Source organism: Poromitra crassiceps (genome assembly GCF_964638095.1).
Source record: "Poromitra crassiceps genome assembly, chromosome: 2".
Classification (NCBI taxonomy): Eukaryota; Metazoa; Chordata; class Actinopteri; order Beryciformes; family Melamphaidae; genus Poromitra; species Poromitra crassiceps.
Window position 1 is genome coordinate 50,571,873 of NC_139624.1, and position 17,321 is coordinate 50,589,193.

General features: G+C 42.2%; 1 protein-coding gene across 1 annotated transcript in view; it reads left to right on the plus strand.

The window, feature by feature from the left end:
• The window catches only part of LOC310798021 (uncharacterized protein), a 68,299-nt gene that overhangs the window by 18,800 nt on the left and 32,178 nt on the right, over positions 1 to 17,321 (plus strand). Inside the window, exon 15 of the mRNA XM_083660488.1 lies at positions 13,399 to 13,516. Within this exon, the coding sequence (XP_083516614.1) occupies positions 13,399 to 13,516 (118 nt within the window). The remainder of the gene's footprint in view (positions 1 to 13,398; positions 13,517 to 17,321) is intronic.

The window sequence follows — 17,321 nt, forward strand, 5'->3', positions numbered from 1 at the left end:
AATGAATGAAGCAGTCTTTTACAGCTAGTTGAATGTTGACTCAACAGTTGACAGTTGAGGTTGACTTCTTTGTCCTCACAAAGTCCTGGCTTTCTAATGGATATTGGTCTCAATTTCTCTAAATTCCTATTCCCCCTCCTGTTATTTTACTAATACCTCCCTCCATCCCCTTAGCATTGACCGCCTGCATATAAAAAAAAAAAAAAAAAAAAAAAATCAACAAACGGGAGCAACCTTAACTTCTAAAGCTTTTCAACTTTTCATGCCAGAATGCTCCTTGTACTTGTAGTAGTAAGTACTAGTATATAGTAGTATATCTTCACTTCAGCTAGCCTACAGACTTGTTTGCATTTTTTTTTAAATAGAGTTATAAGTCAGAGAGGAAAGGAAGTCATTCCCATATTAGAACAATACTGAGTCATCATTAGTGTTCCAAAAGACAGATTTTTGGGAAATTTTGATAGATTGTGTTTAGGGCTGTGCAATATTTATTTTCATTGTCATCGTGATATAAACATGTGCAACAACACATCGCAGAGACTACCTGAAACGCAATGAATAACAAAAATAATTTTATTTACGTGCACCATGCATTCACACTCTGCATGCGATTGCTTTGTGTTGTAAATCCAGCACATGCAGTGTGCTCCGCCCCTCAGCCAAAGCCAAAACACGCTGTGTGTAGTTTCAGCTGGGGTCGGTAACAGAGAGCCATGCTTGTGGGCACAGGCTATTCAATGTTTGGGGTCTATATTAGCAGTATTAAAGCAGAAAGACATAGGAACTAAACTAAAAAAAGTTTGGAAACTTGTGTGTTTGGATGATCATATCTCTGCTGTTACTGTATCCTTCCTCAGTATTGTATCTTATCTCATATGAAAGCCTGTTCATTTCCCTTTACAACGCTTTCTCAAAATTTTGTAAGGATCCTGCATTGGTGAGGTGAGCAGCACAGCTGTTTATGCGAGTAGTGCCAACGTCAAATGTGACAAATTGCCCTCAATGTCAAACAGTGTATCCTCCTCTTGGTATTGACTATTGTTTTGAGTTGTTTGAGGTATTGGATGATTTAACTCTATCAGTAACAAGGAACAAACAAACGAGACAAATTTTGTCAATTTTACGCTGGTCATGTGGGATGGAATTCCATTCCTCAACCAGGATTTGTTGCAGGTCATGGTCACTCTGGGTACCTGATTGGCAGCACCTGGAGCATCCTGCTGGGTGCTGCTCTCTACCAAATAGGGATGGGCAACACATTTCGAATTTTTGAATAATAATTTTTATTATCAAGGCTGACTTTTATTATTGAAAGTTGAAAATCGTTTATTGACAATCTTGTCTTAAAAAGTAAGTTTTGCATTGTTTTTTTTTACAGGCACCTGTCTCTTTAAGAGCAGCAAATTTGTCCATGTGACGTTGCCGTAGAGCACTCACGCAAGGTGACAGTAGCACCCACTGGTATCACCCAGCAGCTTCTTGATAGAAACGTAGTAGAAATGGTCTCTACATTACATCAACACTCAGCCACAAGGAAAAGATTTCAAGGCGTGTTACTACATGAAGAAAAGCTGATATTCTGTCTGTTCCACGGGTTATCTCGGCTTCTTTCGGGAAGCTAAGCTAACGTGGCTAACATAGTCTGGGTCTGTGAACGTCAATAGTGTGAAAGTCACCCCCTCTCCCTCTCCATGGGATTTCATCCGACATTAATTTTTCCATAGACCTTGCGTTAAATCCTTGTAAATATTGTTTTACTTGGTCAAACCAAGCGATTAAATTATACTTAGAATCAGGGGAGACCATATAACATTTGACTCACAAACTCACTCACAAATTTTGATGAAAAGTGGCCGGTGTGTAGTCAAAACTTACTATTTTCGGCGTGTAGCAAGTTGCAACGAGCTAGAGTTATTGTTGTTTCATAGCAACGGAGGGATTTGAGAGCGACACGCAGGGAGGGGAAAGGAAATCCATAAATTGTCAGAGCCGGTCGGTTGGAGCCAATGGCAGAGCTTGCAGGGAGCGGAAAGGGATTTTCTTCCGCTGCCGGTGGAGCCCCTCGGGTTCCTGTTTTTACATAGCATTGAAACGAGGCTGCCCCCAGAGGTTAGAGAAAAATATTTACTTTTATTTACCGATGGATTATTCCCAGATTGTTGTTTTTTTATTTCCTACACTGCCTGCAAAAACACTTCACATGGTGGGAATTTGACATTTTAATTTTTTGAGATTTCCATAAATTAGAAACTCTCCCATATATATACTTTTGAATGAGTGTGATAGCTCTCTCAGATCAAAAGTTATGAGTATTTGAATCTGTTCTGTGTCTAAAAGTAAAACGTGAGAAAATGACTTTAAACAATCCAGAACATTGTATTTTCTACAGTGTAGAAAATAGGGATGTCCCGATGACATTTTTTTTGCTCCCGATCCGATCCCGATCATGTGATTTTGAGTATCTGCCGATACCGATTTTTCCCGATCCGATCTTTCGGCAATGCATTAAGAAAAAAGAAAAGAAAAAACTGCAATCAAGTTGACCCTTAAGATTGTTTTTTTATTTAACAGTATCCAACTAACTATCCATTATATCCAACATGGATATGGCTTTTTTATTTAACAGTATTCATTATATCAACATGGATTCAAAATTTAAAACAAAATAAAATAAAGCTTATCAGTGGTGCACCACAAAATAACCATGTAAACTAAAACAAATGATGTGCAGAATAGTGCAATAACAATGTAAATCAGGAAATGCGTTTGTTTTGGTAAATTCTTCTGCTCTGTGCGACACTAAATAAATGAATGATGATATGTAATTTAAAACCAAAACTAAGGCCTCAGGATGAGTTTAAGACGTGAACATGGTCATGTTTGTTGAATTAAATTTTTTTTTTTTTTTTTTTTTTACTCCCGATCTTTTCCCCCCGATTCCGATCTTCTAAAAATCACGTGATCGGCCCCGATCTCCGATCACGTGATCGGATCGGGACATCCCTAGTAGAAAATGTTTTTTTTTTATGAAAATAAAATTATTTTATGAAAATAATTATTCACCATGATGTACTACGGAGATGAAAGTAACCAAAATACATGCAAAACTCATTTTCAACATTCTTTTGCTCATTGCCAACAATGTGCAGCAGCGACATGTGAAGGGTTTCTGCAGGCCACCACACATACCATTATAACCCACCACGCACCAATTTAGTGCATTATTTATTCCACCCGGAATAAATAACTCGCAACCTGTGCCAGTCTTGGACTCCATCTCCACTGCCAGCAGCTTTTATTTATTTTGTCTTTATTTTAGTTGGGTTCGGCCTGAACAAGGACAGGTCTGGTCTTGGTTTTGCTTGGGGCGGAGTAGTCCGGACAAATACTTAAGTGATGGGTGTGAACAAAGCAGAGTGATGGTGAATGACAAATTACGCCAAACAGGTGTATATATATATAGGAAGTAGGGATGTCGAAAATTACATTTTTTTAGCCGACAACCGACCCTCATTAGGCGACTATTGATTGGTTAACCGAGAAGATTAAAATGTGCTATTTGACTGTCTGTGCCGCATTAAACAATCAGCCTACCACAACAAATGCTTTATTTTTTTCATTAGAAAGTGTTTATTTTTTTACATCTACAAGCAGAAAAAAACACATTAACAAAACGAAAAGACAGGTTGAATCCTCCACCATTCGCTGCTGTTTGTTATAATTTACAACCACATATTTACAGTTAGTATATGCACCATCTTGGACATCTGAGAAGAAACTAGCATAATGTTTATGGCTTTTTGAACTCACTGTTTATTTGTGAATTTATTCCGCTTTTCAGATGTGTGGAGTCAAGTTGAGGCCGCCTGACTGGAGCTGTTTGTTTAGTGAGAGGCAACAAAGCTTTGCTGTGAGCTGCAGGTCTCTGTCTATTGTGAGGTGTGGACAGTTGAACTGATCAATCTTTTATGTATGTCCCAAAAGTAAATTAATGCTGACAGTCGGACGAGTGGCTGCCGGACGGGAAGAAAGCTGCAGGGTTCGTCATGCCATTTTTGTATTCATTTTTTAATAGCAGCTAGGTATATATACTATAGACCAGCGATCCTCAAAGTCCGGACTCCGGTCCGCATCCGGACCCAGACGCCGTCCTATCCGGACCGAGCCCTATAACCTACAAATCACTGAATAGTTACATTTTCACGGAGCATTTCTATTTTAACCGGCACATGCTTTTCTAGCCTTTACGGTACTGGTTTATCTGTCAGGAAGCTCACAGACCAATGCATGCGCTGTAAATCATCACACGTGATGCTACTCAGCCAATCAACAAGCGAATCGATTCTGCCTGCTGCTGCTGCGGGAGAGTTGACACACGGACGTAGGAGAGGCGAGACTCGGAGAAATGCGAGGGAAGTATTTCACATCGCGTGCTCAAAAGAAACGAGTAGACCGCGAAAACAAAGCTTTAGTTTTAATCCAGAGCAGGCAGACTCATGTTCATTCATTGGTCTGATGAGCAGTTCAAAACCAGTATGTCTCGTGAAGTGTGATGCGATCCTGACCAGCTGTCTATGGAAGTGCCACACATGAGCACACACACTCAAATCCAGGGCGCACACACATTCACTGCCCAACGGCATGCAAAGTTTGCATTGCGAGCGACCGATAGATAGATAGAAAGACAGACAGACAGGCAGGCAGGCACAGACAAACAGAGTGGGAGCTCACTTCTATCAAGAGAAAAGGAGGTTTGTTGGCTGAGAGCCTGACTGATCAAATGTGAAATGGAGTTAAGAAAAGGAAGAAAAGGGGGAACTTATTTTTCTAAAATGAAAGCACTTTATTTTAAGATGCAAATTTTCCCAAAGCACTCTGTTGTGTTAATTCTAAATGCAGCCATTATTTTACTTGAAATGAGAAAAGAACATGTATTTATTATTAGTATAGGCTAGTTATTTACAATTAATCCAGTTAAATATGAAAACTGTAAATAAACATTATTGATGTTTATTTTGATTTAACAGTCAGTCATTGACTACATACAGACGTTGTACCATTAGGCTACTGCAATCATTGAAGTAGCCTAAGTTCAATGGCACTGAATCATAACGCAAGCTCAATGTTCCGGACCTTCGCTTGAGGACATTTTCTCTATCTGGACCTCTTAGAATTTTAATTGAGTGCCCCTGCTATAGACTATTATACTTACTTTTCTGTCACATCGTCATTATTAAGCCGGCTTATGACTACATAGTATCTTAATTACTCAAAATATAAGGCGACTAAAATTGGGCAACCATATTTTTATTCGGGCAACCAAAAGCTCTTGCCAGGTTGCCCCTCCGGTAACCACTTTTAAAAGTTAACGTCGAGCCCTGTAGAGGTACGGTAGTTTCCAATCTGCTTTCGACTGATGTGACTTGAGTGCGGACGCGCAGATCCACCAAATCTGATTTGAACGTTACTCGCAACTCGTCATCAAATGCTTCTGCGCAGGAAAACCACGTCACCAACGTACGTATTTACTGACGCCCACGTCGTTACCACAGCAACCCATGCAGAGATAGGCTGTTTAGGTCTGGCCACACAGATCCGACTTGAGAATCAGATTTGTGGCAGTGCGGACACACTCCCAAATCAGATTTGGGAAACCAATCAAGATAATGATGATTAATGACTTTATCAGCAAATCGGATTTGCCTGTAATGTGAACATGGCCTAAGTGCCCAAATGTTCATGTCATTCTGGCCAATACTCCACTTCCTTTTATAGCATTTCAGTCTGGAATATGGAATATCTTTCAATAATCTATGATTTAGCTGCTAAATTGTCAAATACCGCCATCTGCTCGCTACCCAGGCACTTATGTACCGTATGTACTTAACCTAACTAACTATCCGGTGTGCACAACATTGTCAGACTAAACTCCGGCTGACACCCCAAAAACCTACAACCTACAAGAAAAATGTATATGGATCGTTTATTAACTGGCCCCTGGCCTTCTATCATTTCACGAAAGTGGCCCCCGGGCAAAGCAAGTTGAGTATCCCTGCTGTAGGCTACATAAATGGAAATGTTTGATCAAATATCTACTTTTAGAAATTATATAGGCTGAAATCAAATCACTGTGCATAATTGTGAAAGTGTCTTTATTGACAGACGAAAAGGCTGTTAATTACCCTTTTTCACCACCTGGTGAGTAAATATATTAAAATTGACAACCGGTCCGTAACTTTTTTTCCCCATGTATCTACTTGGCGCAAAAAAGGTTGGGAACCCCTGTGTTACATAACTGGACAGTCATGTAATTCAGGTTACAGCTCAAAAAACACGTGTTGGTATCACTAACCAAATCGATATTGAAATTAATCGAATCGGATTACAAAGTCCGGTGTTCTGCCAAAAAGTGAAAACTGACCAGTGACCAGTGTGATTAACGTTACAGTTGCAGCTAAATAGTGATCACCATGAAGCGATTGTCTCCCCAAAAAGCCATTCTTTCTCCACATTTCTTGTGACTAACGTTATGGGAAACGACAGTGTAGTCAGTAAACTAGTGCAAAGTTTTGAATGAGTTTTATCGGGCGTGCGCTATGAAGAAGCATGCATCTGTCTCCTTTGGGAGCATACCTTCGACTTCAGCCACCATTTTCGAGATGAGCTGGAAAACGTCCGGTTAAAACTTTCAAAATAATGTTACTTAACTTACCTCGTGTGGCGAATGCTGTTCTGTGTTAGCCTTGTGTGACGAATGCTGTTCTGTGTTAGCCTCGCGTGACGAATGCTGTTCTGTGTTAGCCTTGTGTGACGATGCGATGCTGTTCTGTGTTAGCCTTGTGTGACGAATGCTGTTCTGTGTTAGCCTTGTGTGACGATGCGATGCTGTTCTGTGTTAGCCTCGTGTGGCGAATGCTGTTCTGTGTTAGCCTTGTGTGGCGAATGCTGTTCTGTGTTAGCCTCGTGTGACAATGCAATGCTGTTCTGTGTTAGCCTCGTGTGACGATGCGATGTGTATGGGCTTTGGCTATGGGCTCACATGTTCTACTTGAACTTCTGAGAGGATTATTGGATCTCAGTCTGCATACTTAAGCTAGAAAGTAACTATTTGTAAGATGTGGCGTGGTTTAAAGCGGCACTAGGCAACTTTGCACTTTGGCGACCCTCTGTGACTTTCTGTGGGTGATCCCTAGTCTGAATTAATGGTGTCCTAAGTAAGGGGGATGGGTCAGCCCCAATTTTTGCGGCAGTGTAGGAAATTAAAAAAATATCTTTGGGACATCTTTTTCCCCCACTGTCAAAAAATGCAGGCATTTACAAAATTTGGGGGCACTTTGCATAAAGTTGATAATGCGTAGTCGTAGTGTGAACTAGGGATGTTCATCAATTATCGGTAATTGATCGTTGAGGAATGAATTCCATCACGTGGATTTTTTTTCTTTTTTTTTTCGGACTAGGTTTGGGTGGAATTCACAGACGACTAACGTGAGGTGGAGCTTCATATAGTCTCTAGTTTTCTGGCTGGGCGGGGTTAAACATGGGGAATTCACACCGGCATGCGCCGGGGACACAAACAAACGCACCCAGCGGTCTGCGGACCTCAGTGAGGCTGTTATAACTATGACACTTCATCAACTTCTCTCCTAATTTTCAACAAAGTGTGAGTAACGGTACATGTGTTTAAGTGAATTCAAGTCGTTTTATTTGTTTATACCGTTATGAACTATGAAGTAGCCTAGTAGCAGCAGTCAGCATGGACTCACCTAGCCTTTAGCTGCTAACGCCCACCTGAATCAATTCACACACATCTCGTGGGAGTCGTGGCTAATAATATCCAAGCGTCGGACTGAGACCAGCTGGATGGAACTCGACCATCAGGACACATGAGGTTTTTGTCACGAGTTTATAAGCCTGGAAGCCGCGACCCTGGTGAGCTGAGTCCTACTTTCAAAATGTGAGTACAGTAGCCTAGCTAGCTAGTGTAGGCTGTGTGACTATGGACTGTGGTTGTCAACGTTACCGCGGGTTTGACTCTGCTGTCAGCTAAGCTGGAAGACGCCGATTGCCTTACATCATGTAACCTGACATGTTTGTTTACCTGGCCACAGCGCTAGTGTCTGATATTCTTACTACACAGCGGCATCTCCATTATATCTGGCCGAACGCACAACGTTATTACCAGACCAGAGTAAAAAAAAAATATATATATATTATTATTATTATTATTATTATTACGCTATCGATAATCGATAATTGATCGTTAATTCTCCCGAATTTCGATTATGGAAATTGTTCAAAATGAACATCCCTAGTGTGAACAACTCTGTGAGTGTGTTTGGATGGAGATGGAAATTAAACCAATTTAATGAAAATAAAATTATCAAAATCTTGGGCCATTTTTGCCCCTCGATCACAGTTTTTGGGGACATTTCTAAGATTTCTTGGGGCATTTTTGCCCTTGTCCCTGCCTAATTTCCTACATTGCTTTAGGGTTTGAGGGGCTGACCGTTCCTAACATCCTGATGCAGCTGGTACTGTTGTCCTACTGCGTTTGCTCTCCTTTATTGAGGAAATACTTTCTCGGGAAGAGGAATGCGTGCTCAGACTGCCACCAAGCAGATGTGTGTGTGTGTGTGTGTGTGTGTGTGTGTGTGTGTGTGTGTGTGCATGTGTGTCAAAGAGCGGGAGGTGGTGAGGGAAAAGCCACAGCTCACACATGTAATTTGTTTGGCCCCTGGGTTGTAAGGTTGTTTTTCCTGTGAAACCCGACACTCAGAGGATGCCTGAGTGATGATAGACGCAGATAAGGAGGTGGAGCCTGGAGGTGGAGGTGGTCTTTGAACACAGGAATTCATTCCTTGCATACTCCAAATGTACAGACGTACTTTAAGTCAGAACAGCTTTCAAAATACGCAGGGCTGCACGATATACAAAAAAGAAATATTCCAGCATTTCATTTTCACTTAAGAAAATGGTCTACAAATCATACTGTAGATGCAAGTGGACATGCTTGTTTGGTACAGAGTAGACCCCAGTAAAAATCACATCATCGTTTTAATTTTTTCTAATATAAAACATTATGGTTTTTATAATATCAAAATGGTGGTGTGATTTTACTGGGGTCTGTACCAAACAACCATGTCCACTTGCATCTGATTTGTAGGCCAGGGCATCTCTGTAGCACCACAATGCTTCATTCAATGGTATGTTGTGACACATTTTTAAAGGGTGTGTCTACGTTGATAAAATTTCCCCGCGCAAACTATTTGAGAACCTTGGGCTTTACTACAAGTGTTTTCTTTTTTGGTGTCTTCCATTACCACTGCAGAGCAAATCCTGGCAAACCACCACACTATATTATTCTTACTCAGCCAAGCAGTTCGTCATTTACCCCACAAAAAAAGACATCTGGCACCACTTGGTTCAACATGACATCACCCAGCTTCAGATCCGAGCAGGTCTCAACACAAAACGACTCCCTCCAGCCGTTGGTAAGAGTTGTACGGGGAAAAAGTGACTGTGTTGGGATTGCTAGGTACTTTGAGTTTACTCCACACACTCACTGTTGATTGAATGGGCCTGGCTATGAGGTCAGGATCCAGATATGCCTTTAAAGGTCAGGGTGTGGTCTGCAGAGTAGTGAGCACAGATTTTTTTTCTGCTTCTCACTCTCCCGCCTTCCCCGGCTCTTGGAATGCTGTGATTATGAAACAGCCTGGCTGAGCTCCAGTCTGAACCCTACTGAGGGCCCACTGTGAGCCAGACTCGTAGTAAGTCAAGCCGCCCTCTGTCTCTCTCTCTCTCTCTCTCCCCCCCCCCCCCCCCTCTCACTCCATCTCATCACATGCTGTGTGGAATTGATCTGTGCCAGCACCTCACTGTTGAAGTTGGGCCTACTAGTGCATTCCTCACATTTTCCTACTTGGTTTGTTGTGAGCTGAAAACTTGACTCGAAAGCATCTTCAAGCCTAGATTTAGACCGTCATTCAATGCCCAATTTCCTGCATTGCAATTCGTTAAAGGTACATTCAGCGATGTTTTTGTGTTAAAATGAGTGTTAAATGGCTCTATATTCTGACTGCAATCCCTGAAATATAGTGTTTGGTCAGTGACTTGAAACCCCCAACCCCCAAGTCCTATATTTCTCTCCTGTAGTCCTGCAGACTCCTAGAGACTCACGGATCTTCCATTTCCCAGAAAATGTAAACTTTTCTCTGACTGGATAAAAAATGGCACTGACCTCAAACTATCCAATCAGAGAAACGTTGACATTTTCTGGGAAACGGAAGATCGGATCGCGATGCATCTAAAGGACTACCGGTATTTGTATTTTATCCAACGGCGTATTGAATCCAACGCCGCCATCCGTGAGTCTCTATAGCCGTTTTCCCACATGCGCTTTTTTCCGCTAAATGACCGGAAAGAGGTCTAATGCCTTCATGTGTGAAAGTTGTTTTCCGGTATAAGCGCGACCCCGTCATCGCGGACATTTCACCAGTTTCGAGCCAGTCAGAAGAGCGGTATGCCGTGATAAGGGACACAAGTTGAAACGTGTCAAGTCATTTGCCGCGACACTGGTCCTTCTCATGGGCGAGGTGTACACACGTTGCTTAATGTTCCAGCGGGCATAATCTAATCATTCGCGCACATTAAAGCCCCACTCAGTAAGTTTTCCACTGCGCCCTCTGCGTGCATTGCTATCGATAACGATATCGCCGTTCAAAGTCAACAAAACACAGCGCCAGAAGCTCTATGTACATGTTGTGACATCGGGTACTCACCACGTGATGAAATAATAATCCATAGTTCCGTGAAACATCATTTTCGTAGCAAATCCGAATCGAGTTACTTCCTCGTTTTGATGGACACAGCGCTTCCGCTGTACAGCGCATGCGCGCATGGTTTTCTTTTTTCTTTTTTCTTGCTACGGGACGTGACAGACAAACTGCTTAGTCCCAGTGCTGGCCAATGGAGGGCGGTGTGGGATAAATAAAGACGAGGGTCTCCCTATTAAAAGTCAATCTACCATGTCCTGTGACTAAAAAGCAGTTATATTTCAGTAAAAAATGTCAAAAATCTTACTGATTGGGGCTTTAAAGCAAACTGGCGAAATTATCTTGTGATAATAAGAGCGGTATGTCAGCTTCATGTGTGGGCATGCCGATTTCCTCCTCTCCCCTCTCTGCTGCCTGCTCGCTCTCTGGCCAGTCCTTCAGTCAGCAGCCCGACAGGGACACAGACAGCTCTGAGAGTCTTGCAAGCCGCCCAACGCTTGTTGAGAAAGCAAATGCACGAAGCGAAATGTGGAAGTATTTTGCTTACGTTGCCGACAGCGAAGGCAAGCCCGAACACATCAAACGAAGCCAGTCTGTAAAAAGTGCTTCAACGCGACGCAGGTGAACGGATAAACATCGAACCAGCCAGGCTATTTCTCTCAGACACGGATCCCAACTTCTTCAAATATTTCAGTTCAAAGACTGGTTAGCGAATGTGAATGATACAACATACATGCCCTCTTAAGTCAAACGAGTGTGATTTATTGTGTTTATTGTGTGACAAGCAAACTTATTTCACCATCAGAGTTTTGCCGACCCCCAAAATAAGGAGGATTCCCCATCCAAGTGCACACGTCACTCCCCACCTGCTCTGCAGTGCCGACCCACCCCCCAACATACAGGCAATTTCGCTGCTATATTCCCACATGCGAGCGCTCAGGTGTGAAGGGAAATTCTGGGAAATGTCCGATATTGACTTAGAGGTAATTTTCCTGTACGCATGTGTGAAAACGGCTTATGAGTTACGCTTGCGGAGATACGTCCGGCCTGCATGCAGGACTACAGGAGAGAGCTAGAGGACAGCGGGGGGTTGGGGGTTTCAAGTTACTGACCAGATACTCTATTTCAGTGTTTGCTGTCAGAATATAGAGCCATTTAACACTTATTTTGCTGAATGTACCTTTAATTTAGCCTACTTTAAAAAATAAGATGCTTCAGCTCAAACAGTGGAATTTAAGTGTGTGTTGTCCCGGTCTTTGTCTGCATCGTGTGCGACAGCCAGGTGTGCTAAAAAAAAAAGAAGCCTGTTTTGTGACTTCAGAGGCAGAACATCCTTTGGCCCTGAGCCACAGTTTGTTTGAGGAGCCAGTACTTGACTTCAGAGGCAGTTGGCTTCAAAGGCTCATTTCCTGAAGACTCCACTGCAATGGGCTGGTGTAGCAGCTTGTTTACTCTCTGTCTTCATGATTGGCCTGCAGTGTTGGATCCATGTTTTGAACGGTGTCTCTCTGGCCATCTTTGTCTCTTTGGAAGCAGAAGGGAACTCCTTCCTCCTCAGGCTAAAGCTGTCCTTTCAAATAGTGTGTTTGGGGTGCGTGAATGAATACACACATCTCACGTGTCCGCACACATATCTCATGCATGAAATGAAGCGAGCGTGGAATGTTCTTGTGAGTGCACTCACTACACACAAGTTGTTTTGTTTTCCCCTCTGTAACCTTTTCTTTTCTATAGGCAGACCTGTTCATTGACGGCAATGCCCATGTGCCGGCTAGTGTACGACCGTTACCTGGTAAACAGGTTCCTGTAGCTCTCTGAAGGCTCTGTAAACACAGCTTTCAAGTGATAATGACCGAGTCAACCAACCGACTGAAAGTGAAAAGTTCACACGAGAATGTTTGGAGATCAGAAGATGTGCAGGGTGGGACAGATGGTAAAGTGTTAGCTGGAATTTTTTTCGGGGGGATATGGACTAAGCAGCCATATTTTGTTGACTTCCCTGTTCCTGCATCCCAGAGATGACCAAAATGCCTTTGAGATCAGTCAGAAAATGACTTTTACAGGACAAGAAGAAGGGAAAGGTATTTTTTTCTTCTTCTTTTTTTTCTGACTTCCCCCCTTCCCAAATTGTACTAGGCCAATTTCCCCCTGCTGCCCCGGTCGCTGCTCCACCCTCTGCCGATCTGGGGAGAGCCATAGACTACCACCATGCTTCCTCCGACACATGCTATTCCCACCAGTTCCCTTCCGCCCCAACCAGGCACCCCGACCGACCAGAGGAGGCGGGGAAAAAGGTCCTTTTGCATTTTCTTGCTAGAACCAAGCCATCAAAGTCTCACACATGAACATTGTTAAATTGTATCAGTGCAGTAGCTAAGCAGCATACCAGCACAATCAGAACTAAGGAGAAGCAGCCCACATAAAAACCAGCTTAAAAAGTAGCTGACTGCAAATGTCAGTACTTGCCTTGGGGTAAAATGTAAACCCATGATCCCGAGATGCAAAGGCTTAGGGTGCTACCTGGCATGAGTCATGAGTTGATATTGCAGTGCGACAACTCTTTCTTTAATAGTACAATTTATCATGACACTCCCAACCAAGCTGCACTGTCCTCTGTCCACAGAAAGCCACCAAGAAAACAGACAAGGCTCGTCCGGACGACCTGGACGTGACCCAGCTGACTGCAGAGGGCCTGAAGGACCAGCTGCTCAAGTACGGTGTGGACGCAGGGCCGATCGTGGGTGAGTCAGACAGAAACCATGTGATGCAACAGTAGCACCTAAGCACGGGTACTCGGGTACTTCTTCATAACGTTAGTATTCAAGTAACGTTTCTACCGTTCGGGTACTCGCTTTTTTCTCCTTTCTCTCTTCTCATCGGACTCCAACAACGCATTCCGAAAATTCCGAACTCGATCATTGGTAACGTTAACGAGCAATCAATCGAGTAATTGTAATTAAAAATACACAATTTTCCAAACCATACCAAATGCGTTTTTTCCTCAATAAAACCTTTATTTATACAGCAGCAACTTATTGTATATTTCTCACAGCATTGCATAGCATAGCCTATGCTACGAAACACATAAAAACATAGAGGCATAACTTTTAGACATGTCAACATTTGCCCAGAATCCCTGCCGCGGCCGGGGTCACTTACCGCAGTGCGTTGTGCAGCCGTCGCAGCTCTAAACGCTGATGCCGAGTTGCTCAGCTCCAGTCCAGGTGAGACTAGGATCCGAATGAACATTGTTCAAGTGATTGTTGTTGTACGTGCGTCGCAACTCTTCCTCTTCCTCGCTGATCGTGGGTTGCTCCAGGTTTGAGGAAGAGGAGCCAGCCAATTTATCCCAATGAACACTGTTCAAGTAGAGCATCTTATGACTTTTCCGAAAAGGGCTATAGTGATGTAGCTGAGTGTCCGGGTCCTCCTATGACTTACACTTTGTTAATAAAAAAACAAACGAGAGAGTCAGGCTGTAACGTTATAACACGCTTTTACATTTACTCTCAGACTCGCCTAGCTAGCACACTCGTCAACACCGGCTCTCGTCAACGACAACATAAGTCCCCGCACTTCCTGTTCTACGGTAACTCTGAAGGGACATCCACAGAGCCTCGCATACACACTGAACAGTCTGTTACAGTGATATCATTGCGCCTTCTGGAGGATCATTGAAAAATGATTTGAAAACACCGTTCTACTGACAGAATGCACGTTGCTTTTTGTTTTGTTTTGATCGAGTCAATTTTCACATGCTCGAGTACATCCTTAACGAGCGAGTAATCGAGCTTCGATTAATTGTGTGCATCACTATTAGATAGTAATAGATCAGACACGGACCATGGATATTATTATGCAAGCGCAAAGAAAAAAATATATATATATATATATATATATATATATATATATATATATATATATATATATATATATTAAAGGAATGATTACCGAAGTACTTGTTCATTATACTCGACATCGGTCCTTAGCTCAAAGATGTGCGAGTGCGCTTCACACTTGTGGAGATATTTCTCATGTCAGTGCTACACAGCCCACAGAGCTGATGGAATTTGCAAGTGGCCATGACATGTTGAGTGTTTGCACATGTCTCGCCTGTTTTAGCGTAGAATGTTTCTGGAAAGAGGTGGTAAATTAGATTAACACACACACACGCCTCCCTTCTTATAAAACTATTTCCCTTCCGAGATGTTCGTTTTTGGCATGCACGCCTCCGCAGAAGTCAGTGAGCAGTTGACCTCCAGTATTAGGCTCGTTTGAGATGTGTAAGTCCCGCCCAGTTTCCAGCTGAATGCTCATTGGTTCATCACAGTTGTATCACACACCCACCGTGTAATGAGCAGACTTCAGTATCTGTCATTAGAAGGTAAATGATACCTGTCAGGCCTACATCAAAATAAAAATACCGGTAAGTAACATGAAGTTCTGGGTTGTTTGAGCAGTGAGTGTGGGTGGCAGTAATGTACCTTTTAAGATGTCTACCATCCACTGTTAAACATAACTGTAGAAGAAGAAAGAGAGCAGCGAGTGCCCATTCTGACCCGGGGATCTGCTGTTCAGGCCTTTTACTCACCTCTCGAATCGCCAAATCCAAAACGAAATGGGCAACGTCACTACTCTGTAGGGGTGGGGGAAAAAATCGATACACCACAGTATCGCGATATTTTGCCTGACGATATTGTATCGATATTTGGACGCCAAGTATCGATATTGCAAAAAAAAATTTTTTTTTTTTTTTTTTTGCAGGCCATGCCAGGCCACCGGGCTACTATAAACTTTAGTTCCAAGGCCAGCAGTAAACAAACGGTAGCATATTTTCATTTTGTTTTAACAGTAACAGTTTTGTCATAACAGTAATTTACAAATTCCCCAGTTACTGAATGGGCTGCACAAGATGTTTTGTGTAAGTGAAGTGAAGTTGCAAAAACTACATAAGTACAGTAGTCCACACACACATCCAGTTAAGGTGGACTGTAAGTAGACTGTAACAAACAGTTCAGTTTGTCAGGTGCATGCAACTATGACATGACTTTATGAAAGTTGTTGGTCTGTCTACTTGACAATGTTGCTGCAATAAAATGGTTGAAGTCAGATGTACAGACTGAAAAATTGTTCTTATATAAACCAGATGTTGACAAAGTTTTCCTTTGGGGACATCATTTGTAGTTGAAAATGTAAGAAATCGCAATATATCGAAATATCGCAATATTCAATATAACGCAATATCGATATATCGCAATATCGAAAATATCGCAGTATCGCAATACTATCGTATCGTGACTCAAGTATCGTTTCAGTATCGTATCGTGGGCATCTGGTGATTCCCACCCCTACTACTCTGTAAAGAAGTATAACCCTGAAACACTGCTGGTTTTGGATGTGTGTTAGTATGATTTTTAAATGAGGTCTTCAGTGTCTGACGGTGACTGAATACAACAATACTGTGGTCCATATTGGTTGTTGATCATCCCTGTTAATTTCCGAATAGAGTTTTTTTTTGCTCGCTAAAAAGTGAAAAATATTCGACCAAAGTTAAATAGTGCTTTGAGTTCGAGTCGACTATGAAAATAGGCGTTCTGGCCGTGTTGTATTTAGGGTTGTCAAGAGTATCGATACAAAAAATTTGAAACTGATACAATACTCATTTGCAACAGTATGGATACCAGCAGTGCTTTCTCTTAATGAAAAGTCAAGCATATGACTGACTTTTCCATCCCTATCATTGGTGGGTATACTGTATGTTGCTTCAACAAGCTGAAAGTGTTTTGATAGGCTGATGACTAGAACAGGGGTAGTCTGCTGTGTACATAAGTGCACGGGCCTAGATTATGGAGAAGCATGTGTCTGTCTGTCTATCTGTCTTCGTTTATTGTTTGTTATGCCTCTTGATGTGTTGTCATCCCCCCCCTCCCGTGGTATCCAAAATGGTATCGATATTTTCCTGGGTATTGATATTGAAGTAGAAATTCTAGTATTGTGACATGACATCCCTTGTGTTGTCGCAATATGAACTTTAAATAATCAACTCAGTGATTGATAATAAAATAAAGAAGTAAAACATCTTAAATAGGGATGTAACGATATACCTATCTCATGATACAATTCGATATGTGATAAGGGGTTCGCGATTCGATACAACTATGATTGTGACGTAATCGCACAGTGGGGCTCCACTCATTGAGACTTTGTAGATTCTCCATATTTGCATCCCAACTGTCTCCTAAACAGCAGTGAGCAGCTTTGGATCTTTTGCGTTTCTTGTCATTTTGGTTTCCTTTAGAACAGGGATGTCCAGATGCCCGCGGGCCGGATCCGGCCCGCGGGCAGGTTTCATCCGGCCCGCGAGATGTTTTGGAATATTAAAAAATATATATATATTTTTTTGTTTATTATTATTATTATTATTAAATTCGCACCCCATTATCATGAACTACGTGTGGCTAATAAGCAAGCTAAGAGTTCATTCATAAGTTAATTAACCTGCACTACAAGGAAGTATGTCAGTAGGTCATCAGGTGTAAACAAAGC